The 14,017-nt window shown below is 52.3% G+C and overlaps 1 protein-coding gene across 1 annotated transcript; it reads left to right on the forward strand.

The window, feature by feature from the left end:
• Positions 1-938: 938 nt before the first annotated feature.
• RPN1 (ribophorin I) lies at positions 939-13,674 on the forward strand. The gene is made up of 10 exons (XM_061129016.1): positions 939-1,220; positions 3,718-3,782; positions 4,306-4,612; positions 7,479-7,688; positions 8,504-8,696; positions 9,043-9,142; positions 9,814-9,952; positions 10,091-10,210; positions 11,912-12,157; positions 13,118-13,674. The coding sequence occupies exons 1-10, from the start codon at positions 954-956 to the stop codon at positions 13,298-13,300; spliced, it is 1,830 nt and encodes a 609-aa protein (XP_060984999.1). The 5' UTR covers positions 939-953; the 3' UTR covers positions 13,301-13,674.
• The last annotated feature ends 343 nt before the right edge of the window (positions 13,675-14,017 follow it).

Genomic DNA, 14,017 nt, shown 5'->3' on the forward strand with positions numbered 1-14,017 from the left:
ATTTGGGGAGGTGGGTTTGAGCATGTACATTTAGGGCATATAAGGTTTTCACAAAAACTGGTCTGGGTCTTTGGCTAAGAGGAGACTCTGCCTTGGGCCTGCTGGTGTAATAAACTGCACTCCACCATCTTCATTGTCCTTCTGAGTGAGTTTTGTTTCCCAGAACGCGTGGCTACAACAGGATGAGCTCCTGCTTCCTCCGTTTTTGAGAAGAGCCTGTGCTCCCAGGGTCCAGGGAGGTACGGAAGAAGCACGCACCAAGCGGGGACCAGAGCCAGCTCTGAGGCCTCCCAGTCAGCCCAGCAGTTTTCAGGTGTAATTGCCGCCTTCAGGTTCCAGCTTCTGGGAGAGCGAGTCTGGCCTAGACTGGGGTCTCATCCCCCTCGTGCACCGGTGATGTTTGGTGCACTTTGACTCACAAACGGAAGTAATGAAAGTCCCTGGGACTGCGGAGCTTTGTGGCCCAGGCTGCCCCCCAACTTCCAGCTTCCCTCTCATTCTTCCTGACCAAAACTAGGTTCTCCGCTAAAAGGATGTCTTCCTGTCCCTCCTTCAGATGGGTATGCAACTCGAAGTTCAGTCAAGTCGCTTCTTGAGACAGTGAGTTAGTGAGGAGAAAGCAAGTGTCTTCAGGTTTACGGAGAATTTGGGGGCAGTATTTTGTAAGCTAAAAAGTAACATGCCGCCCACTCATCGGCAGCACTTGCTGGGGACGGACGCAGCTGCCGCTGCGCTTCCGGCGGTGGGGACAGGCTCCGCCCTCCGGGACACAAGGCCGCCGCGCGCGCAGGCAGGCGCTCGGCGGGCCGCCCGTTGCCATGGAGACCGGGTCCTCGGGCGGGCGCCGCCATTTTGGGCGCCGGCCGGGCCAATGGGCGGCTGCGCCGTGGCGGACGCACCGTGGAGGACGCGGGGCGCGCGCGGGCGCCCTGCGGCTCAGCTCGGTCCCGGCCATGGAGGCACCCGCAGCCAGCCTGCTGCCGCCGCTGCTGCTGCTGCTCGCGGCCTGCGCCCCGGCGCCGGGCCGCGCCTCCTCGGACGCGCCGCCGCTGGTCAACGAGGATGTGAAGCGCACGGTGGACCTGAGCAGCCACCTGGCGAAGGTGACGGCCGAGGTGGTCCTGGCGCACGCGGGCGGCGGCTCCTCGCCCCGCGCCGCCTCCTTCCTGCTGGCGCTGGAGCCGGAACTGGAGGCCCGGCTCGCGCACCTCGGCGTGCAGGTGAGCGGGTCGCGGGCGGCGGGGCGGGCCCGGGCGGCGGGGCGGCTCGGCGTCCGCCCGGGACACGTCAGCACCGGCCTGCGGCGCGGGCGCCCGGACCCCGGGCCTGCGGGGGCGCGCTCGCGGCAGGAGCGCGGGGTCCCGGGGAGCCGCCTCTGGCCACAGCGGTCAGAAACTCAGGCCTCCTGCTTCCAAGGTTGTGCCTCTTCGAAACCGTTGCACACAGAACGCATTTCTTAACGGCTGCGAATAACTCTTTTAAAAAACAGTTCTCTCTTCTTTAAGTTTAAAAAACTCGTGCGAGTAATACGGTACAGAAAAGGAAAGTCCAGTTCTCTGCCTCCCCGACCTGTTCTCATGCTGACAGTAAAGCAATAGAGGGCTCCCCAGTCGGCTTCTGGTCTTCCAGGCATTTCAGTGGTCAGTTTTACGTCCCTCGAGGAGGCAGTGCTGGCTTTGGGCGTAGGGGTGTACATATACAGAAGTTTGCCTTTTATAGCTGTTCCCATTAGACAACATGCATTAAGTAATTACCCAATTATTAGTTGGGAAAACAGTCATTACAGTGTCGTACTGCTGAACTCGGATGACTCCTGTTCCCTTTCATGCCTCCTCCATGATGTGGGACGCAGTTTTACTTCGAGTTTTGTGGAAGGATGGATTAAAAAAGCACCTCCTACCTAGCGTGGTTGCCACTGTGTAACAAGACTATAGCAGAGACTATCTGGCCATCATGCCTGGAGAGCGTGGGGTTACTGTACTGGTGCCTTACTGAGAATTTACCTGGTGTTGGGTGTTGTGGTCGGTATTTTAAGGACATTCTCATTTAACTCTCACAACGGCCCTTTGATGTGTACTCTAACTGCAGGTGAGGGCTGGAGTCTGGGGGCTGAGTTAAGTCAGGGCTTAGGTTAGTTTGTTTCAGACTTCATTTGCACACCACACTGCCTCTTCTGGCTTAGGTGGTGCTGAAGCAGGATTCTGCAGGAGTATAAAACCTGCGGTCCCATCACCAGATTTATCCAGAGTCGTTTTTTTTTATTTGGAGTCCAAAAGAGAGGCTCTCTTGTACCTCTGTCTCAGTGGGGGACATAATCGGATGATAAACTTAACCAGGATGATGTGTACTTTCCAACAACTGACTGGGAGTCTTGGTGCGGTTGCTTGAAGTTTTTTCAGGGAATTATCTTCACCCTTACATGTATAGAACTTCAGAAGCTGGTGGAAGGGACTGTGGCGATCAGTGGTGGCCAGTGTGTTCAGTGGTGATCAGTGTGGCCAGTGGTTCCTTGCCACCAAAGACATTTTTCCTTTCAATTGCATTCTATATTTGAAATCTTTGGCCTCTCTAATCTTTTGTTAGTTCAGGCAGTGAATCTGGTAAACACTTAAAAATGAAGAGGAATAGTTCTTAAGACAAAATCACCATATAACTGAACAGTGAGAGTTCCTGATAAATAGAGTATTCTAGAATGTTCCCATTGTGATAAGAGTCTAGCCAAAGAAGTGAAATGGTTGTGTTTATTAGGCTTGAACTTCCCTGGTGGCTCAGACGGTAAAGCGTCTGCCTATGCGGGAGCCCTGGGTTCAGTCCCTGGGTCGGGAAGATCTCCTGGAGAAGGAAATGGCAACCCACTCCAGTATTCTTGCCTGGAAAATCCCATGGATGGATAAGCCTGGTAGACTACAGTCCATGGGGTCGCAAAGAGTTGGACACAGCTGAGCGACTTCACTTCACATTAGGCTGTATGACTCTGTTGAGGATGATTATGTGATAACTTTTAGGCTTTCTGAGATACTACAAATAGCTTTCTCATCATAGCTTTGTATGCTCTATTGGGAATCACTGCTTCAGTCCTAAAAGGTGGTCTTAAATATTTTTCTTTGGGTGGAGGTTGGGTTGGCAAGGAGATGAGTGGTGGGTGTATACGTTTTTTCCTTATCATTTGCTCCACAGTCTGATTTGAGATGCCTGCTCCTCCTCAGAAGGACCCTGCAGCCTGCTGGAGTTGGCATCCTCTTCGTGGGTGGACTCTGGGCTGCAGGGAAGGATGAGAGCAAAGGGGTGTGTGCCGTTGCTTGTGCCACTGTTAATTTCTTTTGTGCAAGTAAAGTGAGTTTTCATTAATGCATTAGACTTTTCTGCTGTAACAAATAGCTGGGTTTTTTCCCCATGCATATTTGAGTGTAAATGAAGAAAAAAATATCTAGAAAAAAACCTTTCCAGCCTTAATTTTAATTTGTGTGTATTTTATCATTCAGGAAGTACTATGATTTTATGGAGCATATTATACAGCTTATTCAGTGCAAAAGTTAGCCTTTTGAAGTGTTCCTGTATTTTGGTTGAAAAAATTGTTACTGAAACCAGAATTCAATCTTCAAAGTTCTGGCAGCTGGAATTCTTTAATGTGGACATTCTGAGGCAGTTAGTTAATTGCTGACTCAAAATTTAGAGGCTAAAAGACAAAAAAGAATAACTTCCTTTGTCCTGTTGCAGGTGAAGGGAGAGGATGAGGAAGAGAACAATCTGGAAGTAAGAGAAACCAAAATTAAGGGTAAAAGGTAAGGTGACAGTTGGAATGTCTCTGTCTTGCCTCCTTTGGTTGCAGGTTATCACGCCAGGGTTGGAATCCTAACGAGAGAGTGGCTTGGCGCTTGCTCAGCGTGTCAGAGGCTGTTTCGGTCAGCGCACCTTTGAGCGTCTTTTCGTGTCGGCCAGCATTCCTTTGTGTGGCTCCACTGCGATGTTTTCAGCACTTAACCTGTCGTTGGACATTTGGGTTTTTGACACTCTTGTAAACAGCCTTGAGATGAACATGTAGACATTTGTTTTTACTTTGCTTGAGGTTTTTGGCCGCGCTGCGTGGCCTGCGGGATCTTCCCTGAGCCACTGCAGTGGGAGCCCAGAACCTGACCCCCAGGCCACGGGGGCTCCCTGGACATTTGTCTTAAAAGGCTTAACCGAATAGGTTGAAGGTAATCTCGTAGAGGCAAGTGGTGTTACCTTGGCACAAAATCTCGCTGTGACTTTGAGCTGTTCTTTTTTCAGTGTCTTGGTCTCTTGTTTCCCTCGTTCTTCCTGCAGCGGGAGATTCTTCACAGTCAAGCTCCCCGTGGCTCTTGATCCTGGGGCCAAGATCTCCGTCATCGTGGAAGCCGTTTATACCCACGTGCTTCAGCCGTACCCAACCCAGATCACCCAGTCTGAGAAACAGTTCGTGGTATTTGAGGGGAACCATTATTTCTACTCTCCCTACCCGACCAAGACGCAGACCATGCGTGTGAAGCTCGCCTCCCGGAATGTGGAGAGCTACACCAAGTTGGGGAACCCCACGCGCTCCGAGGACCTCCTGGATTACGGACCCTTCCGCGACATCCCTGCCTACAGTCAGGTGGGCCCTTGCAGCACGTGTCTGCTCTGGGGTCCTAGAGGGACTGCTCGTTGAGAGGCTTTGGTGGGAGCCCAGGGCCCTTTGTAGAATCAACCCCAGGATTTCAGCCTGCTGAGAAGTGAGTCTGTGGGGCTCGCTGCCCTCCTGGGAGTTCAGGTAGAGGCCGGGGCTTGAGGAAGACTTTTTAAAGGAGGTGGGACCTGGGGCAGAAGCAGACAAAGCGTCACGGGCAGCGGTGTCACCGTGGCGTTTGAGCGCTGCGTGTAATGCTTCAGCCAGCCTCTTTTTTTTGCTCCATACTCTCAGGGTAGATTTTTTAAAAAGTTCTCAAAGCAAAGCATGTGGACATTTAAAAATCTCTTGTGGTGTACTGCCAAATGGTTTTTCAAACACTTTAGCCGGTTTGTTACAGCACCAGCAGTGTGAGACTGCCCGTCTCCCCACACCCTCATCAGTACTGGCATCAAATGCAATCACATGTGATTACTATTTCAGTTGGGTTTTTGAAAATCTAGTCATAGAATGAATGAAGTGGCCAGAGCTATAAGAAGTAAAATACACCTTATCTTGTCCATTTCTTGGACTTTTGGGAAAGAAAGGTATTTTGCTTGTTTTTTTGTTTGTTTGTTTCCTTCCAGTTTTATCAAGATACAATTGACATACAGCCCTGAATAAATTCAAGGCGTGCAGCGCAATGATTTGACTTCCTCATGAAACAGTTATCACAAGGAGTATAGCGCACATTTATCAGCTCATACAAAGTTAAAGAAATAGGCACCTGTTCAGACGTCGGTTCCAGTTGTGGTTCTTCATTTATAAAGTTTATGGGGCGAAGGGCTGTGAAATTTAAAGAAAAAATTAAACAGAAGAAACTCTTTTCTTGTGATGAGAACTCTTAAGATTTACTCACCTAACTTTCATATGTGATATACAGCAATAGTAATTACATTTTTCATGTTGTACATTACATCCCTTGGACTGACTTATGTCATCACTGGAAGTTTGTGCCTTCTGACTGCCTTCATCCAATTCCCCTTCCCTGCATTGCCCCCCACCCCCCGCGCCCTGCCTCTAGGGCACAAATCTGGTCTCTCTTTTTGTGAATTTGTCTTTTGCTTTTTGAAGTTTAATTGACCTACAACACTTCATTAGTTCCTGTTACGCAATATAGTGATGCAATATTTCTGTGCATCTCTAAATGACCACCACGGAAAGTCCAGCTGTGATATGTCACCATATCACAGATATATCACCATATCAAAGATACTAAAGCTGTTGACTGAACACCCCTCAGATTCTGCGACTGAGCGTTGTCCTCTCAGTACCCCTCGCCTGATTCCTCCTCCAGCTCCCCTCTCCTCCCCTCTGGTGACCTCCTGTTTGTTTCTGTGACTCACCTATTTCCTTTGTTCATTTGTTTCTTAGATTCTACATGTAAGTGAAATCATACAGTGTTTGTCCTCTCTGAGCAATATCTGACTTAGATAATGCCCTCTAGATGTGTCCACGTTGTCACAGACGGCAAGGTTTCGTTCTTTCCTGACTGAGCAGTGTTCCTCTGTGTGTGCGCCTCACATCTGTGTCCGCTCATCTGCTGATGAACACTTAGGTTGCTTCTATATCTTGGATGTTGTAAATGATGCTGCTATGAACTTTGGGGTTGTGGGTGTTTTTTTTAGTTAGTGTTTTCATTTTCTTCAGATAAATACCGAGAAATAGAATTGCTGGGTCATACGGTAGTTGAGTTTTCAATTTTTTAAGGAATCTTCTCCTTTAATTTAAATTTTTAAGGAGTCCCCACTGTTTTCCATAGCAGCTACCCCAATTTACATTCCGGCCAGCAGTGCACGCAGGCTCCTTCTCCACGTCCTAGCCGACACTTGCTATTTGTTATCTTTTTGGTAACAGCCACTCTGATAGGTGTGAGGTGATATCTCACTGTGGTTTTGATTTGCATTTCCCTGATGATTAATGATGTTGAGTGTCTTTTCATTTGCCTTTGGCCATCTGAATGTCTTCCTTGGAAACATGTCTATTCAGCTCTTCTCCCCATTTTTAAATTGGGTCATTTGGTTTTTGATGTTGAGTTGTACAAGTTCTTTTTATATCTTGGATGCTAACCCCTAATTGGCTGTGTCATTTGCAAATATCTTCTTCCATTCATAGGTAACCTTTCATTTTGTTGATAGTTTACTTAGCTGTGCAGGTTTTTTAATTTGATATTTTCCGGTCCTTTTGTCATTTTACCTTAAAAAACTTTGTTTTATTCAATTTATTTAAATTAAAAAAAAAACAAGATAGTTCATCCATTTCTGGAACCCATGTCTCTGGCAACCATCAATCTGTACTTTGTATCTGAGACCAGGAAGATTCCCTGATACTGACTGCTGGGCCTCTGGGTGATTTTGTTTGTAAAATGGGGATAAGTAGTACTTACTTCATTATGATGTTCTGAAGATTAAACAAAATAGTATGTTTATTTAGAGTTCATAAAGGAGTGACTGTCACATACATACCTGTTAGCTATATAACAATATATTATCTTAAAAAAAATCTCTCCTGTGAATTTTCCCAGATAACTTTTCTCCAGGAGAGAAAAATCCAGTAATTCTGTGTGTCGTGCTCAGTCTTATGCTATGTGTTGGCTCACTGCTGAGAGATTATGTCTTCATTAGCTCTTAGATATATGGCTATTTCCTTGTTGCAGTTTTTCTTTATTTACGACTTAAGGTTTTTAAAGAAGTGTGGAGTTCTGTTTCTGACCATCCTGGCGCTGAGCTGTAGGCTGTCTGCAGTCCGTTTCCGTGAGCTAGTGTTGGTTCCTGTTTGCTCGGATCCTCAAGCTGCTTGCTTCCTTCTTCTCCAGGACGTGTTCAGAGTGCATTCTGAGAACAACAGCCCGTTCCTGACCATCACCAACATGGCCCGCGTCATCGAGGTCTCCCACTGGGGCAACATTGCCGTGGAGGAGAACGTGGACCTGAAGCACACGGGCGCCGTGCTGAAGGGGCCTTTCTCGCGCTATGATTACCAGAGGCAGCCGGACAGTGGGGTCTCCTCCGTCCGCTCTTTCAAGGTGTGGGCTCTTGGGCCTGGACACTGGGAGACACTGTGACTGTCTAGTCAGAGAGAGAACTGCAGCCCAGCTTCAGTCCCTGGTCGGGAACTGGCAGCACAGCACACCCCCCCCCCAAAAAAAAGCCCCACTCATAAAGAAAATGGGAATAATGGGAAAAGGAACAACAAAACCAGACCCTGGTATTGCTGACGTATATTTCTTTTTTCTTATAATATGGTTTTTAAAAAACATTTGATCATATTGCATATACAGTTTTGTATCTTTTTTTGTCTTATAAATGAAAGCTTATAAGCATGTTCTTGTACCTGCATAATACAGAAGGGCTCAGTGAGCAAACAAAGGCATTATATTTCCCCTCGATTATCAAAATATGCTTACAGATTTGGAAGTAAGTAATTTAAAATTAAGTAAAAATTTTAAAAAAATTAGTAAAAAATACTAGGTGGAGAAACCCTTTTGTAAGTAAACCATGAACCGTCTGGTGATTTGATATGGTTTCTTCCATCTTTAGTTTCCCTTCCTGCAAAACAGCTTACAGGTTATTTTTAGCTTTGTACTAAGTCTTTAGCATCTGCAAAGGTAGTTATGAGAATCTGGCTATTTGCCAGCCTTGACTGAGAAGCAGATGAGGTATCTAGAACTCTGAAGCCTGTTGGGGGAAGTTAGGCTTCCCTGAGCTGGTTTACATGGAGACGGTTTCATTACGGAATGCTGTGGTGAGGAGCTTGGGGCAGGACGTCTGTCCTGGGCTCGGTGGTACTTCTCTGGGTCTGTTTCTAGAGTCTTCAAAAAAGTGTGCTCGCTCTCTGCAGACCATCCTTCCCGCCGCGGCCCAGGACGTGTACTACCGCGACGAGATCGGCAACGTGTCCACCAGCCACCTGCTCATCCTGGATGACTCCGTGGAGATGGAGATCCGGCCTCGCTTCCCACTCTTCGGCGGGTGGAAGACCCATTACATCGTTGGCTACAACCTCCCAAGCTACGAGTACCTCTATAACCTGGGTCAGTCTTCAGTAATTAGAGGGTGGAAAAGGCAAAGGCTGTCTTTTCTTCCCTGTGGGGTGGTTTTATGTGATGATCGGAGGGGCAGAGCGTGTTCTCATTCTCAGGAAGGCTGGCGTCAGGCACCCCGTCTCAGGGGTGGCTTCCATGTCTCCAGCGACAGCTGTCTCTGGAGCCCGGTCAGACGCAGGGCGCTCCTTCAGCGAGAGTCGGCGGACGTGTTCTTTCATTAGCAGCGGGCACTTGGTGGTGGCCAGGGTCTCGTGTGGTGCTCAGGGCCTGGGCTCTAGTACTTGCTGGAAAGGCGCACACGAGCCACTCATCGCTGTGTCTGCTCGATCCTCAGGAGACCAGTACGCGCTGAAGATGAGGCTGGTGGACCACGTGTTTGATGAGCAGGTCATAGACTCTCTGACCGTGAAGATCATCCTGCCGGAAGGGGCGAAGTAAGTGTGCCCTCCCTCCCCGTCCCTCCTGGCCCCGCCCTCTTGGTGCCTCGGGATACGGGGTTGCAGGGTGCAGAGGAGGGGCTCCTGGTGGTTTTAACCTGGGGCATCCATAGCAGGCCTGGGCGGTGGCCCGAGGCCGGCGGGTGCCCCCAGCAGGAAAGAACGCAGAGTTGAGGCAGGCAGGTGGCCTGTGCTCTGCTCCTCGCAGAGGGAAGGACAGTGGGGACAGTCTGTCCTGTCTGGGCTGGTCACACCAGGTTCAGAAGGGCAAGGTCTGAGATGGTGTATCAGGTTCCATGGTGATGGACAGAGGAGCTGTCTTTGGCTGGTTTAAGCAGAAAGCAAGGACTCTGGAAGGGTGAGGGAACTCTCAGAAGACGGCCTCAGCTCAGGATGGGGTGGACAGAGCCCTGCACCTCCACAGGTCCAGGTGGCGGAAACCAGTGGGCCCTCGGAGCCACCTGCCCTTGGCACAGGGGACACAGCGTGCTCACACGCAGGCCTTTCTGGCAGTGGGCCCGTGGTCTCGGGGCCAGGTGGAACCCGTGCCGGGCGGGGAGCGGACTGGAGTAGGACGGGGACCCTGGAGGTCCCCGGGCCTTGGGCTCCGCGCTGTGGAGCCAGCTGGGAGTGCAGTCTGTCAGGCTGCCCCACCCTGCCTCCCCCAGGAACATCCAGGTGGACAGCCCCTACGAGGTCAGCCGCGGCCCTGACGAGCTGCACCACACCTACCTGGACACGTTTGGCCGCCCCGTCATCGTGGCCCACAAGAAGAACCTGGTGGAGCAGCACATCCAGGACATCGTGGTAGGCATGCACGCCTGCACCCCGAGCGCGGCCGCGGGGGCGGGCAGAGGGCCGGCCGGCGCGTGGGGCCTGGGGAGGCCCCTGCCCCTAGGGCTCTGAGTCCGGGTGGACTCGGCCAGCAGCGTTCCTGGTCCACAGGTTCACTACACCTTCAACAAGGTGCTCATGCTGCAGGAGCCGCTGCTGGTGGTGGCCACCTTCTACATTCTCTTCTTCACCGTCATCGTCTACGTCAGGCTGGACTTCTCCATCACGAAGGTACCGCCCGGCCGCTTGCGTGCTGCACTTGCCCTGCGTCCGTCTGGACCACCCCCCCACCCGCACCCCCCGCCTGTGGCCCCGGCTGATCCTGAACCTTGGAGCCCCGCCTCCTGTTGCTGTCATCGCGGGCACGTGATGCTGCAGGGGCAGTGTGCCGCCGGGCGGCGGGTGCCATGGAGAGGGGGCGGGCAGAGCGTGCGCTCTGGAGCGAGGCACCCGACCGGGCAGGGGATGGGAGGCCGTCTGGCAGAGGGAGCAGTGTGCAGATGGCAGGGGAGCCTTCAGGGGGTCTGGGGTTCTGAACAAGGACCTTGGTCCCGCTGGTTCTGTGAATCCCCAGGCTGCCCGGGGTGGGGGTACGCCAGACAGTGGCCAGTTAGCCCTGTCACATGGAAGGGCTGAGTCCAGGTTTTATGATGACATATGCCCATTTCCTAAGGTATAAAAACTGCTTATTCTTTCGTTAATTTAAAAAATGCTGAGTTTTAAAATAATTCTACATGTAGACATTTTGCAAGAACAGTAAAAATAAGTCGTGTGCCCTTTTCACGTGAACAGAGCAGTTAACACTTGGCCCCTGCCTGTCATTTTCTCCCTGACCATCTGAGAGGGAGGCGCTGACCTTCCGTGTGTGCTCAGGGGTGTGTGCAGCCCGCGGGGGCCACCTCAAGTGGCTGGAGCACATGGATCGCCCCTGGAACATCATGTCCCGTAATGACGACCAGTGTGCGGCCCTGCGCTGACCGCCCGAAGGGCAGCTTCCAGAGCGGGGGTTTTTCAAACTTGAGACTCCTATTGAGGATGGTGCACTGCATTTAGTTGTCATATTTCCTTGATCTCCTTTAATCGGGAACATTTGTAACTTAGGTTTCTCACGGTTCTCCCTGAGAATTCCTATTAGGCATTTTTGGTGAGAGTGTGATAAACTGGTGCCGTGTCTGTGGTGCGTGATGTCGGGAGGCACCTGGTGTCAGCTGGTCCAGGGTTGGTGGTGTTGACTTCTTGAATGACTTGGTGCCTGCCTGGTTTCTTCACCAAAAAGTTTCTGTTTTTCTCTTTGCAATTAATACACAGTCTGTTTGAGGCTATATAAATACTGTATACACTCACCATTAGTTAACGGTATTCATTATTGGTTCTCGTCTGAATCTGTTACCAGTTGTGGTCACTGAAAAACGCCGGGGCCTTTTACCTTAGCAGTTGGCTGTCCACTGTAAGGGAAAGCTTCCCTTGTTGGCTGGTTGGTTGAATTCAGTGTTGTTTTGTTGGATCACTGTCCACTGCTCTCTGCAGAAGGCCTGTGGTGAGAGGTTCTGGGGAGTGTGCGGGGCCACGTCGAAAGGGCTGTGGTGGCCAGGGAGCTCGGGCTTCGTCCTTAGGCCCTGGAAACACTTGGAGGTGCTGAGCGGGAGGGCGATGCAGCAAAGGTCCTGGAGGCCGCCGGCCGAGCCGGGCTCTCCACTCCCTCAGCACCTCCCTGCCCTTTCGTGGCCCCTGGTGTTGGCGTGCCTTTCACCCTGTCTGTCTCCCCTCCGGGCCTGTCTATGACTGTCTGCCCGGCCCCGTGCCGCCCACTGCTGAGCTGTGTGGCGTCGGCGACTGTGCTGCTCTGGCTGCACAGCTGGGCGGGGGTGCTCCTGGGAGGTGGGGTCGGCGCGGGCTCCGGCCCAGAGGTCGTCACACACCGTCTCTCCCCAGGACCCGGCTGCGGAGGCCAGGATGAAGGTGGCCTGCATCACGGAGCAGGTCTTGACCCTGGTCAACAGGAGACTGGGCCTCTACCGTCACTTTGACGAGACGGTCAACAGGTACAAACAGTCCCGAGACGTGTCCACGCTCAACAGCGGCAAGAAGAGCCTGGAGACGGAGCACAAGGCCTTGACCAGCGAGGTGGCGCTGCTGCAGTCCCGGCTGAAGACCGAGGGCTCCGACCTGTGCGACAAAGTGAGTGCCTGCCGCCGCCGGGCGCCCGGCTGTTCCTGCCTCGGTCCCCGTACCGGCGGTGTGGGACGCCCTGGCTCGCCGCCGGCCTGTGGGGAAGCACACCCGTCGTGTGTTCGTGCTGCATGTGCCCCCCGGGGCTATGAGAGCTGGGGTCTCGGGGCCTGCGCAGCACTGTCCACGTGGCCGGTGTGGCGAGCTGCCCCTTCTGCTGCTCGGGCTGTGGGGAGGAGTACAGACTTAGAGTGACGGCTCGGATCCAGGCTCTGATTCACACTTTGTGAACCTGGCCAGCTACCTAGCGTGTGCCTCAGTGTCCGCATCTCTAGATTGGGGCTGGGGGAGCTGCTGTGTCCTTGCGGAGCTCGCAGCCGTCGTGGGTGTCAAGCCTGTCAGTGTGTGCGCGTGTGGGAAGCCCGGGGGTAGGGCTGAGCCCCTGACCGCCTGCCCCCTCCTGTCACCCTGAGCTGTTCTCTTCAGCGCACCTGCCCTTTCTGACCCACTTACTCACGTCCTCAAGTGTGTGCTGTCAGCTTCCCGCAGGCGGGATGCCTGTCTGTCTCGTCTGCTGTTTTCCAGAGCGTAGACTCGTGCCCGGCCCCCTGGCTCATAGATGCTCGCCAAGTGTCGAATGACCGTGGCTGTAAAGGCCTCGGCCTGACTCCCAGTCGGTGGTCACGCACGTTGCCTGCCCCTGCTGTCGGTCCTTTGTCTGACAGAGTCCCTGGCTCTGCCTGGCAGCGGGAGGGAAGAGGACGGGTGTTCACAGTGCCTGCGTGTGCCCAGCACCGTGCCAGGGACTCCTGTGTTTGCACAAGTGATGCTCACGGTCTCCACGGCTGGGGCCAGGGGTGCTGAAAGGCCTGGCTCCCCGGGGCTGGAGACTGAAGGCAAGGGCTCATGGGGGGCCTTGGGAGGCGGTGCAGGGACGCTCTCCACCCTGCCCTGCTCTTGCCCCGCCAGGTGAGCGAAATGCAGAAGCTGGATGCGCAGGTCAAGGAGCTGGTCCTGAAGTCGGCGGTGGAGGCCGAGCGGCTGGTGGCTGGCAAACTCAAGAAAGACACGTACATCGAGAACGAGAAACTCATCTCGGGAAAGCGGCAGGAGCTGGTCAGCAAGATCGACCACATCCTGGATGCCCTGTAGCTCTGCCGAGGGCAGGCTTGGGAGTGAACGGCAAGGCCTGCTCAGGCCGGCTTCTGGATTTTGCAGAATGCTTTCAAGGAAGACAGAAGTCAGGCCCTGCCTCAGACAACACAAGCAGCTTTGTTTTTGTCCCTAAAATATTCCTTTAAAACAACAACAAAACCTACGTGTCATGAAAAACAAAATATCTTTGTGTTTTGAACCAAGAAGTTTTTCAGTTGGTTTTGTTTATTCTGAATCCCAGGATATTTTTGGCACCCGTAAGCCCCTTGTTTCATGGCCTCCTAATTCCTGGTGTGCGTATTTTACAAGCGTGTGTGTTTTTTTAAAGCGCGTGTGACCAAGTGGCAATAAAGCTGGGACTGTGAACTTGGGTTTTGTTGTGCTGAAAATCTCTCATAACTTATTTCTTAACTTGGGGGACAGTACTTTCATCAAGTGCTTTTTATCCACTAAACAATGGATTTGCAAAAAAAAACAGACGGATTTGCTCCTGGGAGCAAGTTTGTGTGGCAAGTATAGGTTACATTTTACATCTGGGAACGCTGATGCCACAAAGGTAAGGCGGCCTGTTCTGGGTGAGGCCCCAGAGCCGTGTGGAGCGGGGTGGATTACCGGGGCGCTGAGGCGACGGTGGAGCGGAGGCCATGTGGAGAGCGGTGAGTGACGGACAGTCACTAACTGCCAGGCCCTCGGAGGGTACACCGGAGAGCCCGG

The sequence above is a fragment of the Dama dama genome, chromosome 24, assembly GCF_033118175.1.
Source record: "Dama dama isolate Ldn47 chromosome 24, ASM3311817v1, whole genome shotgun sequence".
Classification (NCBI taxonomy): domain Eukaryota; kingdom Metazoa; phylum Chordata; class Mammalia; order Artiodactyla; family Cervidae; genus Dama; species Dama dama.